The following is a 14577-nucleotide window of genomic DNA, read 5'->3' on the forward strand; positions in this document are numbered from 1 at the left end:
TATATATATGTATATATATAAAATCTTAAAATAGGTCTAGATGCACACAATTTTATTTTATAAAACAGAATTAAGTAATACATTATAGGATATTAAATTCTTAAAATTCTCTTTGTTCCTACTTTCACAATTAGATACATTTGGTGTGATAGTCATATTCTAGAAATGACATGAAACAGAATTCAATGAATGGTAAGTGAAGCAAATGCCTAAATATTAGGTAGGTTTTCTTTCCGTAGTTATGTAAGTTCTGCTCTAGTTCGAACTTACATTTCTCGCAGAAATGCACACAGAGATCTATTTTTAGTTAAACATAGCTGATGCTCAAGGCGACACACTTTTTGGGTTCCAGAGAGACCCCCTCTGTGGACGTCATGCTTCCAGCCAGCACACTGAGGGTAAGAAGCAAGACCATGAAAATTAAGTCCTCCAAAAACATTGACTGTATTAGCCACCATCCTCAATTGAGACTATTGCCAATTGATCACATCAGGTTCCCCCAAGTCTGTGGTACTGCACCTGGAATTAATGAGAATGGACAAGGGGTACTGTGTCAGTAACGCTTCCCCTGTTAATCTCTTAGGATTAAAAATAAACTGCACCATGTTCGACAGTTTAACATTCTTAAAGGAGCCTAATAACTCAAAGAAGCAATCTCATTTACTAGGCAAAAGAAGCTGAGAAGTATATTAACTTCATTTTATATTTTTAAATCTTAAAATTCTAGAACACTTGAAATAAAGAAGGGGTACCACAGATGGCGTCTGGATGGCCTCACGGTGTGGTCATGAAGTTGAGCTCTGAATCAGACCAGTTTAGATTCAAATTCCAGTGCCCACTTAGGCAATGACTTCGGTCAAGGTATTTAACCTCTCTCTCCAGTCTTCAGTTTCTTCATCTGAAAAATGGGGTAGTAACACCTGCCCCTGGGTTGCGGGCAGGACGACACAGAAAAAGGCACACAGAGCCCTTAGCACAAGGCCTCATGCTAGCTCAGGGCTCCATAAACCGTAGACTGAGAGAATTTCCCCAGAAGTGGAGATGTGTTGGAAACTAGACTTTCGTGTGCTCACAGTGAAGCTACCGAATTTCACAGAGAAAGTTGTAACTTCTGTTGCATTTCAGAGTCATTCATCTAAACATGCCATGCATATGGCAGCACTTGATTGCCTGAAGGATTTCTCGAGGGCTCTTGTTGAGGCACCGTGTTTGATTGAAGCCTAGAACCTGAAATTTCCTAGCATGTCACACACACACACAAATTAGTCTCTTGGCAAGAAAGTCAGGTGAACAGACACTTATTTTTCCCAGGTACAGATTTTTATACCAATCACTTACTGTGTGTTCTTAAGCTTCATTTTCCTCATATGTTACAATAAAACGAAGTATCATGCATTTACATATTGCTTAATATCTAATGTAGTGCGTATTACTTTATCTTACATCGGGGAATAGTATATGTAAATATTGATTCTAGAGCAAGTGTCAGTAATGTTTTTGTTCTCCTTGGATTTTTGATGTTGGAGGTATCTAGAGAAATCCTGGGATTTAGGTACCTGGGAAGTTGACTTACAAATCTATTTTTTTCTGCTGAATAGGACAATAAAAACACAGGGAGATAATGTTTTTGGCAGTGTTCTGGTTATCCATGCATTGCTCTCGGCTGCAAATCCACTGCTCCGGAGCTCCCTTTTCTAAGCCCTTCTTTGCAGCTGGCCCGGTGTTCAGCTTTGTCAGTAGAGGGCGCTCGAGGAACACCACAAGAGAAAAGGGCTACTCTTTCTGGTTCGTCCATTGCGCTCCTTCCGGCAGCGTCTTTGCAGGGGCCAGCTTGGCTACACTACAGCAGGGTCTGCAGGCTGATAAAACACAAGATCTCTGGCGGTAGCTCTTGTGGATGGTTTTCCCTTGCGAAATTCCTAACCAGGGTTCCCAGTTTGCCAGTCTCTGCTTGCCCGGATCTCAGAAGAGTGTTCCCAGTGTGCTAGTCCCCACTCCTTGCTTGCCGACCTCTGCTGAGACCCGCTGTGGACAACCCAGGGATCTTCTCTGTCCAGTGGACTTCTCCAGTAAGGCCTGGATCCTAGCTTTGTATGGGGGCTTCTCTTCCAAGTTTGTTCCCTCTGGGGGTAAGCCCCCTCAGCCCCAGGGTTCTCCCTTTCTAGTTAATCCTCTGCTGTAGTTAGTAACTTTTTTAATTAACCTTTCCTTGTTTAGGTTACCATATATCATTTCGGCCCGGTAATTGGACGTGGACTCATAAGCTGGGTCCTTCATCCAACGTCGGTGAAAACCAAACTATTTTATTAAAAAAGTACCTTTCTGATGACCAAATTTCTTCTGTCCCTCATATTTTCCTGGGAAATTATGAATAGAGAATAGAGATTTTGTTTCTTCACGTCACTCGTGTCCCTTTTGTCAATCCATTCTTGGCTCAGATGTACACATTTTACCCAAGAGTCAAATCAGTATTGATGGGGACCTGCAAATATTGTAGTTGATTTAACTAGGTAGTTTTGTGCCGTTTTACAATCTGCCTTACACTGCAGCTAATATTTTCAAGCCGAGGTGTTTGGGAAAGGCTTCATGGATGAGGTGGCATTTAAGTTGGATTTGGAAGGAAGGATAGGACTTCACAGAACCGAAATATAGCCACAATCGTGAGATATTTCAGACAGAAAGAAAAGATGCAGAGGCACACCTGTTCACCTGGAACCAATGCATCAGATAGGGAAGATGTAGGAGTAGAGCTGGGGTGAAGGTCAAGTCAGATGACGAAATGCCTCAAAAGCCAGACAAGGAAACTGGGGGAGATACCGTGTTTTCAGGAAGAGTTGGTTTCAGTGTAATATAGATTCCATTGGGAAGTGATTCCAAGACTGAATCAAAGACATTAATGAGAAACTACTATATTAACCAAGATATGAGGCAATCTGGGCCTATGATAGAGCAGTGGAAGGTAGGGGAAATGGAAAGGAAGGAATAGATGTATAAAAATTATGTAAAGGAAGAATGTACAATTTGGTGAATAATAAGAGAGGAGATCTTGTTGGATCTAGGCTCAGCTCTCCATTTCTGCACAGCAGGGAAAAGGGGGTCTTTGGGAGAAAGAGTTAGTGTTAATTTTTCAACTTAGCTGGAATATACTGTGAGGAAAAGGAAGTCCTTATAATAAATGTAACTGGTATACTGATGTTTTCCAAACACTTATTTACTTATTTATTTATCTATTCTCCTATTGCTTTTTAAAAAGTGTTCAGTGGGGGAACTCATTCTTCTGGATGAAAATTTGGCAAGTCTTATAACTCTTTTGCTAGTTCTTAAATAGTACACAGTTCTAAATGTCATGGAATCACAATTCAGGAATTTGAACGTCCAACCAACCCATTAATAGAAATCCTGAGCCATATTATGTGTTAAACTTTAACTGCCTAGAGCAGACCTACCTGAAGCCAGCAGTGGAAAAGGAAAATATACTTGGCCTCCTCTCAGTCTCTCCTCCCCTTTTTTCTCTTCCTCTATCTGTAGCACTGCCAGTTTCTGACTCCCAAAATTTGAAACAGGAAGGAGTAGGTTCAGAGACTCATAAAATATCTTTAAAAAGAGGGTACCATTCTAATGTGCTCTCAATGTGGCAGATATTTGGAGCCAAGCTTTCTCTTACGGACCGTGTCCTTTGTCCCAGGCAGGTGCATCTCCACTTCTGGAGGCCCCCTGAGGCTCTGTCTGTGGATTTTACCTAACTGCTTGGGTCCCTCTGCCTCTCCAGGTGGTCTGCTTGGACCAGGCTTATGATGACCTCATGTCTGGCATTTTCTCTCCTATAAAGGACAAGCTCTGTGTATACAGCTCCCAGCACAGCATCCCAGTCCTGGCTGCACCACAAAAGAAGTTAACCTCCGTGACCACAGGAGGGAGCCACCCCTCCATCCCCAAAGAACGCACAAAGCTCTGGGAGTCGCTCTAGGGGATCTCTACAACCCCATGAGGTGGCAGGCTGCTTCTTTCTGCCTTGGGATTAAGGTGGGATGGAGCTCATACCTTAGTCCCATACTACATACAATACCTTCTCCTCTAGGAGCAGTGGTTCAGTATTTCCTATCTCAGTGTTTACAGTGGCTTTATAGGACATAACGAGCACAAATAAGGAGATTCGAATGTGTTAACAGATGCCCTAGGGTATCTCTTGTATGTTCTTTTAAAATTCCGTTGTGTAGTAGCAACCCACTTTGCTTATTAACCAGGAAAAATCACCCCAGCCAATAGAGTAACCATTTCTTTGCCTGTTGATTCAGAGGCACGGGGACCCCACAGTGGCTGGATGACAGTCTCAACTTCCAGTTTAATGGAATCATGGTTGTGTCTCCAGGTGGAATCATTCCTCCCTTTGGAACTAAGACCTCTGGACCAGCAAAGGTGAAGGTCATGTAGACGGGGAATCATGAGGAGTAATTCTACGTGGCCCATTCCCATTTCCACCCTTTGATTCCTGGACCTGCAGATCCTGGCTATTGGATGCATGGCATGCACTGAATGCTGTTTCAGCACATACACAGCCTCTCGGAGAACATTTCCCCAGCCTGCCAAGGCATTGCCACTTGGCGAGTGCAGTAACTGACTCTTCCAAACATTGTTCCACCATTTCCTCCAACTGGCTGCTTCAGGGTGGTGGGAAATATGGTCATACCAGTGATGTCCGTGAGTATAGACCCACCGATGCACTTGGTTAGTTGTGCACTGAGTTTCTCGGTCAGAAGCAATACCGTGTGGAATCCCATGACCGAGGATAAGACATTCACTATGTCTAGCTCTACTCTTGGACACAGACTGTATCTTCTGTCCACGGGTGGAATTTTTTTTCATCTAGAAAACTTCAGCTCTGCTTTTTAGGCCTTTTAACTGATTGGATGAGACCCACCCGGTTTATCCACATAATCTTTTTTTACTTAAAGTTAACTGAATATGAATTTTAATTATATCCATAAAATACCTTTATGGCAACACCTAGATTAGTGACTGATTGAATAACTGGGGACTTTAGGCTAGCCAAGTTCACATTCCAGAAAGACCATCACATGATGTAACATAATGTATTCATAGGTTCCAGGGATTTGAAGATGGACATGTTCGGGAAGTCATTGTTCTGCCTGCTGCATGTAGATAATAGAAGGCAGGATAAAAATGAAAAATAAGCCCTGGTCTGTGTGGCTTAGTGGATTGAGCACGGACCTGAAAACCAAGATGAGTCCTGTGGTGGAGCCAGTGCACCAAACTGGCTACATGATTCTGAGTATTTGCTATGAGCTTTCTCTTTATGATTTGCCTGTGATCTCTCAAGCATCTGTGCAAAGGGGCACATACATTACCCTGTTCACAATACCAAGATGAGAAACAAACCAGTTGGCAGGAGAAGCTCAACCATGTCTGGCTTTCTGGAACATTAGTGAAATTGGCAAGCATACCTTGTTAGGTTCTCAACAACAACCTTACAATAAACATAGTAGCAACAGACAAAACACCATTTTGCATATTTTGTATGTAACAAGCACAGTTGAGTAAATAAAGTCCTATCAGTGGACAAACTGATGGGTCCACAATTCACTCTTTGCTGCTCCCCTGTGTCAACAAGGGCAGGTTTTAGAGTATTTGCCAGTTAGGATGAATTGTGTATGCTTTTGGCTATTCTCCATATCTGCCGATTATTTCAACTTAAATTTACATTTAATGCACTACTTTGTGTTGTCATTTAAGTAACAGAAATTTGCTTTAACAGTCAGCTGAGATGGGGGAGAAAGGAGAACACATTGTCATGAATAAGAAGTTGGATACGAATACATAACTAAATAGAAACCCTCCCACTTTGTCAAACAAGTGATAGACAGTCCAGCAACAGGTACAAGTATATGGGGATTGTCCATGTGATAAAATGGACATTTCAATTAAAGTACTAAGCAATAATAATGATATTTTAGGAATAATTACTTAATAAATAATTAGGGACAAATATCCACTTAGAAAAATAAGTTAAACCTTTTCTTTATAGAGTATTTAGAATTAAATTCCAAGGGAAACTAACATTTTAACCTAAAGAGCTATAAATGTAATAGAAAAATTTTAGATAATACCTTAATGATAATCTTATAGAAAGTAAAGCTTTCTTAATCACATGTTGAAATTATTGTATATCCTTGATTATTTTGTGTCTAGTCGCTCTAAAAATGTTCAGTAAGTGGTGTCAAATATGCTATCATTGTGAATTTCCCCTTTTCGTTCTATCAATTTTTGCTTCAACTGTTTGGTAATACATATTTAAGATTTTTATATTCTCTTTTTAAAAATAATTTTATTTTATTTTAATTTTTTATTTATTTACTTTTAGAGAGAGGTGAAGGGAGGGAGAGAAACATTCATGTGTGGTTGCCTCTTATGTGGCCCCCACTGGGGACCTGACCCACAATCCAGGCACGTGCCCTGACTGGGAATCTAACCGGCGACCCTCTGGTTTGCAGCCTGTGCTCAATCCACTAAGCTACACCAGCCAGGGAGATTTTTATATTCTCTTGATGTATTTCTTTATCATTATATTAAAGTCCATCTCTCTCTGATAATTTCCATGCTCTGAAATCTATTTTGATGTTATTATGTAGTCACTCCTGGTTAGTTTGCATAATTTATCCTTTCTCATTCTTTTACTTTCAACCTATCTATATTGTTAGAATTTTGAAGTGGATTTATGCAGACACCTTATAGTTGGGTCACATTCTTAAGTCCACCGTGGCCACCTTTATCTTTTAATTGGTATATTTAGATTATTTACACTTAATGTAACTATTAGTATGTTAGGACTTACAAGTCTGCTATTTTAGTTTTTGTTTGTTCACTCTGTTTTTGTTTTTTTCTTATGCCTTCCTGTGGGATGCTTGAAAATTTTCAGAGTTTTATTACCTACAGTGTTTTCAGTGCATCTTTTTTGTATAGATACATCAGTGCTTTCCTACGCGTTACCTTATACACACATAACACATCACACTCTGCATGTGCTGTCATTTTACCAGTTCAAACCACATCTGACAATGTTTTAGTAATTTTTGCTTCAACTGTCAAACATTATTTAGAAAACTCAAAAGGAGAATGAAAGTCTATTGTATTTACTGACATTTTTACTTTCTTTGTTTTTGTTTTCTCCTTGATGTTCCAGGGTTCCCTCTTTTATCATTTTTTTTAAGTTTAGAAAGTTTCTTTAGCCATTTTTAGGTAGGTCTGCTTATGACAAATCTCTTAGTTTTCCTTCATCTGAGGTTCCTTTATTCCTGAAAGAATTTTTTTTTCTGGGTATGGCATTCTGCCTTGGCAATTTTACCTTTCAGAACCTAAAAAATTCTGGGTGGCCTCTATGTGACCTCTATTGTTTCTAATGAGAAATCCACAGCCATTCGTACTGTTTTCTCTGTATTGCTAAGGTACCGCATTTTGGGGGCTGCTTTCAAGACTTCTTTTTTTGTTTTATGTTTTGAAAACTTTTAGTGGTTTGTCCCTAGTCAAACCTTGTCCTGGATTTTTCTTTCCTGTTTCTGTTTGCAGTTCACATACCTTCTTGAATCTGTAGGTTTAAGGTCTCTTGCCAAATTTGAGAAATTTTCAGTGATTATATCTTTAGTACTTTTTCAGTCCTGTTCTCTTTTTTATTTCCTTCCAGGACTCTGATTATACAAATAGCAGATCTTTTTGTTATATTCCCAAAGGACCAAAGCACTTAATATATTTTTTCAGTGTATTTTCTCTTTTTTGTTCAGGTTTGGCAATTTCCATTGTCCCGTACTCCAGCTCACCAATGGTTTCCTTGTGCTCTTCGTTCTGCCATTGGGTCTATCCATGGAGCTTACTGTTTCGGTTATTGCATCTTTTAGTTCTAAATTTTTTATTTAGTTTTTTATGCCTTCCTTCTCTTTCTTTTCTTGCTCTTCTCCTTCCTCTTATTTTTTCCTTCTCTTTATAATCCTTGGCTGAGACTTTCTATTTATTTTCTGAGGCTTTATATTTTGACATTTGTTTCAAGCATGCTTGCAATGGTTCGTTGAAACAATAATTCTAACATCTCTGTTACCTTAGTATTGGTATATATTGATTATATTGTCTTTAAATGTTTTATTTTTTAGAGCAGTTACAAGTTCATAGGAATCTAAATTGAGAGGAAAGCACAGAGTTCCTATGTACCCCCCTCCCCCACTTTGCACATCCATTGTCAATACCTGACACCAGAGTGATACAACTGATGAACCTACATCTTAACCATCCAGAGTCCATAGTTAAATTAGAGTTTCTTCTTGGTGTTACACACTCTGCGTGTTTGGACAAATGTGTAATGACGTGCATCCATCACTGTAGTACCATACAGAGTGTTTTCACCACCCTAAAAATCCTCTGTGCTCCACCGATTTATCCTTCCGTGACCTACCCCAACCCCTGGCAAGTACTGAAATTATATGTAGTCATTCCTTTTTAAAAAGCAAGCTGAAAAAATAATATTTATAATATATTCTAATTTTTAAAGTAAAACATTGTTGAGTGGGGTTTTTCCTGTTGCTTAGAATTGGCCATTAAGGCAATAAGTGTGAACGAAGGGGCATTCACTATATTCTAGTGACATCCTCCAGGAAGCTTGGACAGTTGTAGAATGACATTTCTCTTAGGGCTTATGAATAATTGGCTGGATTAACTCTGCTGTCTCCAATCATTATCCCAGAGAATCCTGCCTTCCTCCAACTTCAACGCTCACCACAGTGCTCCCTTACTGTCCTCTGAGCAGAAGACCTGTAAATCGTGGTAGGGTAAGGACAAGTCTTTGGAGTCAGATGCTTTTGGCTTATGTGGGTGCTCTGCTTATTTTCCACTGACTTCCCTTGAAAAATCAGGTAAGGGAGAGAGGGGTTGGAATAACTGCTTACAGACATTGATGATGCCTTAAAAACTATGAGAATTGCATGTTGTTCCCTAAAGGAATTTTGAGGATTTTTAGCTTAAGCAGTTGATTCATCAATTTGCCCATGTACCTGTGTGAACATGGAAAAACGGAATTGGAGGCAGAAGGCAGACAGATGAGAGCAGACCACAGAGTGAGGGGATGTCAGTGGCAAGAGGGCGGAGACCGAAGGAAAGTCAGACCTGAAGATATAGACACAAACTGCACTGTGCAGAAGGGTAGCTTCACATCATCCTCTCCCCTCCCAGCACATCCCCCTCCAAAAAAGAGCCGGCGCAAGAACCTACTCTTGAGCCCAAGTGAGAGGACATATTTGGGCCCTTGCCAAACATAGAGGCGAGCCAGGCAGGGCAAGTGAGAAGCAACAACAAATCGAAGACCGCAACAGGGGCAGTTAATACAAAAAAATCCTCTCTCATCCTCCCTTTCAACCTCAACCACCAAAGAAATACGTTCTTGAATAAGCTGGAGGGATAGAAAATCCAGACCTCTTCCTGTCACTCCAACCCATGTCAGTCACCTGGCAGAGGAGCACAGAGCAAACCCACTGCAGGTCCCTGAAGCTGTGAGCCACGACTAGTGGGGGAGATGAGATCTACATCAGCCATGAGGTTTGAGTTGTAAGCTGGGCAGTACTGAATTCGTCTCCTAATAACAAAGCATTGGAAATGCTGTATCTGCCTCAGATATCATTAGGGATCTGCTCCCCACTAGGAAAAGGAGATTCTGAGTAGCACAGTATGTATCTATACATGCATGTGTATGTACAATATGTGTATATTTTCTCTAAGCAAAGAAAGCTGTTTGGAAGGATCTGTTCTTCTCCATTATTAACAGTGATCACAAACCCGCATATATGAAGATGGAATTTGTAACAATCAACACCTTTTTTAGTTTAGGAAATGAAGAGGTTTCCTTTAGAAATACTGTGGTTCCAGCCGGATAAAAACATGTTCATAAGTTTCATACAGGTGAAAAAGGCTTCCCTCATGAGAATCAATCTTTCATGTTTGTACCCCACATACCCCAGTGCTTGGAGCCCCCAGTGTATTGATTAGCAAGCTGTGGTCACTGGCTCAGTGAATTCCTAGGGCAGGACCCTGTCTAGGACCATGTTTGGTATCAGAATCTCTGGAGGACTGGTTGGGCGGGGACAGGAGCTGGGTTGAAGCATGGGGACTGTCCTCTCCAGGTAATCGGGGCTGTGGCTGTTGGGCCCTTACGCTAGTGTTGGCCCCTCTCTCCTTCCTGCTCAGTGGACAGCTGTCACCCTCCTACTGAAGCAGCTGCTTTGAGACAGCGACTCCTTCTCCCACGGGCTTCTGTTGGTCTTGAGCAGTTCTCTAGTGGGTTTTTTTTTTCACACCAACTGTAGGAAATCTCCTACTTCAGGTGACTTGCTCTTAAAAACGAGATTCTCAGGGTTCTCACAGTGAAGTAATTTGCCCTCCTGGGATACTGTTCTCTCAGGCCTCGGTGGCTAGTTTAGAGGGCAGTTGGGCCCAGTCCCTCATTCCCCGTAGAGCAGATGATCACTTCAGTGTTCATGCCCTGCTGCCGTACAGTGTAGCCCATCCACTCTTTCTCACTGACGGTGATCATTCTCTTCCAACTTTCCCAGTCTTCCCTCCACCCCAGATGACTTTGGAGACCTGCAGATCATCAGGTCTATACATCTCTCAACTTCAACTGTAAAGAGAGTTCAAGGTATTCATTACAGGACTTCTGAGCCCCATGCAAACCAAGGAGAACAACGGGGCATCTGTTCTACACGTACCTTATTATTTCGTAGCAGTGAAGCTGATGGGAAGCAAGGCGATAGACCACTTAGGGAACCTGCAGCGGTGCCTGACTCCAGTGGACTATGCAGCCCAGCAGCTCCCCAGCCCAAACGCTACAAAGGAAAATAACTTGCCTCTCAGAGCAACCCTTAAACAATTCCAGGGGACAGAAATTCTCATTGTCACTCAATAAAAACTGTGTAAATAAGGAAAGTCACCAACACCTGGTTTGAGAGCAATCTGGAAAAATAACAAGATGTCTTTAATAAAGATTTATAAGAATAATATTCAGTGTTCATAAGGACTCATTCAAATGGCCTTTCTTTTTTTAAATTTTAATTTATTTTAATTGTTGTTCAAGTACAGTTTTCTGTCTTTTACTCCCAACCCAGCCCCCCCCCAGTACTCCCCATACACTGCTGGTGAGAACTTAGTACAGCCTTCCTGTGAAACATTTATGTAATATTTATAAAGAATAACTTCTAACCCTGGCTGGTATAGCTCAGTGGGTTGAGCATGAACCTCTGAAGCAAAGGGTTGCCGGTTTGATTCCCAGTCAGGGCACATGCCTGGGTTGCAGGCCAGTTCCCAGCAGGGGACACGTGAGAGGCAACCACACATTGATGTTTCTCCCTCTCCTTCTCCCTCATTTTCCTTCTATTTAAAAATAAATAAATTAAATCTTTTAAAAAAGAGTAACCTCTAGATGTGTATCCTAAAAATGACCTGGGAAATAATCAAACGTGTCAGGATATATAAGGATGCTCGATATAGTATTATTTATCACAGAAAAATTATGAACAACTTAAATTCAAAAATAAACTATGCATCAAACGAAAAATTGCCCAATCTTTTAAAAATAGTGTTTCAAAACTTGTATGACCACGTGTCTCAAGTTCTTTAGATTCTATATTTCCCCCACTATTCTTGCCCTCCCCCTATCTATTTTCTACCTACCATCTATGCTACTTATTCTCTGTACCTTCTCACCCCTTCTCCTTCTCCCACTCCCCTGTTGCTAACCCTCCATGTGATCTTCATTTCTATGGTTCTGCTCCTGATCTAGCTGTCCTCTTAGTTTGCTTTTATTTTAGGTGTGGAGAAGGGGTGTGCAGGGTGGAGGGGAATGAAGGGGGAAATAGAACAACTGTAATGGCATAATCAATAAAATATATTTTTTAAAAATGAAAAAAACTTACACGACATGGCAAAAAACTTACTTTATAAGATTAAGTGACAAAAAGCAGGCTATAAACTACATATACAATATTAACTGTATTTTGTTGTGTTACCGCCATCTCTGGAAGTAAACCTTCACTTTCCACCTTCAGTGATTATTTTTATGTCAGAAAAAAGTTAAGGGAATTTGTCTTAATTTGGCAACAATTCATTTTTGAAGTTTCTCATTTGGGGATAAAAGCCTTTCCTGTGAGTGATAAAGGGTAGAATTTTGTTTTTAAAGGTTCCTACAGTGAGCTAAACAACAAAACAGACAAGCAAGCAAAATAAAAACAAAGACACTGAAATAGAGAACAAGGGGCCAGCAACCAGAGGGGAGAGGGGAGGGAATTTAAGGGGAAAAATGGGAGGGATTTAGAAGAACAAGTATAAAGGACACGTGGACAAAAACTAAGGGGGGTGGAAATGGGAGGGAGGTGGGGTGCATGGGGAAGGGTGGGTTTGGATGGGAGAAATAAACAGAAAACTGTACTTGAAAAATAACTAAATAAAAATAAAAAAAGGTTCCTATAAATGGAACGTAAAGGTGAAATTTTGCAAACAAGCTTACTCCCTCTCTCAGCAGCTGCAAAGTTATAATAGTTTTTATTTTTCATGTTCTCCTTCAGCCCTTGCACAAGAACAAATATTATTGTAAAAGATATCATGGTTTGATCCAAAAGGGGTGATAATATGAATCAATGGAGAAGAGAGAAATTCATTCATTTCAACACCTCATTCTCTTCATCTGCTCAATAGTCAGACTTCCTTATGTGGGCAAAAGAAAAACAGTTACATTTAAAATTTACAGTGACATTTAAGTAGTGATCTGGGAACTTGCTGGTGGGGCATAAAATGAGAAGCAATTTGGCAGTATGTTCGAAGAAGCTAAAATTAGTGCCACCCATTGACCTAGAATTCTACTTCTGGAAGATGCAGGCAAAGATTCAAGGGGGGCATCTTCGTCTCAAGTGAAACAGCGCAAGGTCAAGCACAATCTGCATATTGAAAATCATAGAATGATTATCTAGACTGTGGGTGCAATAAACAAAATATGATAAAATATTTCGAGAATATTTCCGAGTAAGTCTTCCGAGAATGCCACACACTTGGGCCAGCCTCCTGTGTTTGCTCATCCAGCCGCTGGTGGCGATGGGCCCCAGATCAGGGTCAGAATAGTAACTAAATACATATGAACATATAATTTATTTTGGAATTTTCTCTAAATATTATATAACTTGTAGAAAAGGACATCATTCCAATGAAAGAGTGTCTTAGAAGAACTTTCATGTTCTGTTTGGTTTTGACAGGCAGGGCTAGCAGAGGTCCCCGAACTTGTCAAGCTACCAACAATTTCTGGGACTTCCAGCGACATCCAGATGACCCTGGGTGGACATTTATCCGGCCAAATACCAGCAGTATGGCTCAAAAGCCACAGGAAGTTTTCTATAGAGTCCTGGCTCTTTTTCTTTCATTTTCTTTTCTTTTTAATGCTAGAAGGAACTTTAGAAATATTCTTATTGGCGAGGAAACCAAGGCACAGAAAGGTTATAAATGATTAGCTCAGGGTCAGAACAACTTGTGGCAGAGACTCCAAAACCCAGACCTGTCAAAGAGCTTTTGAAAATATCACTTTTAAAACCCTTATTCTAATAAATTAGAATATACCTGATATGAAATATTGAGAAAGACAGTGAACTTCAGCAGTGTCTTATTTGTGAGCTGATTTATAAGATTCCAAACAGAAGAAAAAGCAAATGTTAGATCCTGGAGACAAAAAGACCTTGGAAGTCGATCAGCTGTTTGAGGAGAAGGCCCCCGAGATGACGCAGAAGACTCAGCAGGTGAGAAATGAAAAGTTAAGCTCAGTTATCACGGGGCATGGCTGACTCTGATGCTCTATTGTTTATAGTTTTGGTGTTGATTTTTTCAATAGCAAAGGTCATTTTTTTTCTACTATACCTATCATATGCTAATGTTTTTAAGGACTGAGAGCACATATTTATAAAATGGCTGGTTACGTCAGTCTACCAAAATAATAGCCCACTGTATTTAGCCCATCTCCAAAAGGCCTGAGATTTCATTTTAGCCTTAGGAAAATAAAAAACCTCCAGGACAATCCCCTTAGATGTGGAAAGGAACCTCTGAAATCACTTTTCCACATATTTGCCCACTACTGGGAGATGAGTTAGTCTGGGGTAGAGGCAGCTGGGAGCACGCCGTGCTGGACTAGCTTCATGAACGACACAGGCTGAGGTGCCGGTGCCTGCTGGCTTGAATGTGGCAGAGCAACCAGCGTGTCCTAGTAGCCCATCTTGTGGAAAGAGGCACACTTGGTGCTTTTCAGAATACAAGGTTGCTCTGCCTTCCTAGGCCCTTGTGTAGAAGAAATTTTGCAACTTCCGGAGAGGAAGACCCAAGCTGAAGGTCAGGAGGACATCATCTTATTCATTCCTTTCTAGAACACAAGGTCCAGCATTCAGTGTGTACTCAGTGATGGCACATGGAATGAAATGAACTGTTGTATATTATCTTATGGAGATGCATTATTTTCCACATTCACACATTTCTAAAACTGGGATGCATCTCAACATTGGC

The 14577-nt window shown here is 40.6% G+C and overlaps 1 protein-coding gene across 3 annotated transcripts; it reads left to right on the forward strand.

The window, feature by feature from the left end:
• The first annotated feature begins 1806 nt into the window (after positions 1-1806).
• On the forward strand, positions 1807-11000 carry LOC128627364 (uncharacterized). Of its 3 annotated transcripts, XM_053664902.1 has the most exons (4): positions 1807-2069; positions 3830-3989; positions 10602-10687; positions 10773-11000. In XM_053664902.1, the coding sequence occupies exons 1-4, from the start codon at positions 1898-1900 to the stop codon at positions 10952-10954; spliced, it is 600 nt and encodes a 199-aa protein (XP_053520877.1). In that variant the 5' UTR covers positions 1807-1897; the 3' UTR covers positions 10955-11000. The 3 variants fall into 3 exon arrangements, 2 of the variants coding, with proteins under 2 accessions (XP_053520877.1, XP_053520876.1); XM_053664901.1 differs by having other exon boundaries at positions 10602-11000; XR_008391537.1 differs by lacking the exons at positions 1807-2069; positions 3830-3989 and adding an exon at positions 8573-8912 and having other exon boundaries at positions 10602-11000.
• Positions 11001-14577: the final 3577 nt, after the last annotated feature.

Source organism: Artibeus jamaicensis, unplaced genomic scaffold (genome assembly GCF_021234435.1).
Source record: "Artibeus jamaicensis isolate MK-2021 breed Jamaican fruit bat unplaced genomic scaffold, CSHL_Jam_final contig_387, whole genome shotgun sequence".
NCBI classification, from domain to species: Eukaryota; Metazoa; Chordata; class Mammalia; order Chiroptera; family Phyllostomidae; genus Artibeus; species Artibeus jamaicensis.

What these genes read in the sequence shown, in the direction of transcription:
- LOC128627364 (XM_053664901.1), top strand. Translation starts at nt 1,898, where the DNA reads ATGGTTTTCCCTTGCGAAATTCCTAACCAGGGTTCCCAGTTTGCCAGT. An exon ending in CTGTCCAGTGGACTTCTCCA is followed by an intron (nt 2,070 to 3,829) that starts GTAAGGCCTGGA and finishes TCTCCTATAAAG; the next exon opens with GACAAGCTCTGTGTATACAG. An exon ending in GATCTCTACAACCCCATGAG is followed by an intron (nt 3,990 to 10,601) that starts GTGGCAGGCTGC and finishes CAACTTTCCCAG; the next exon opens with TCTTCCCTCCACCCCAGATG.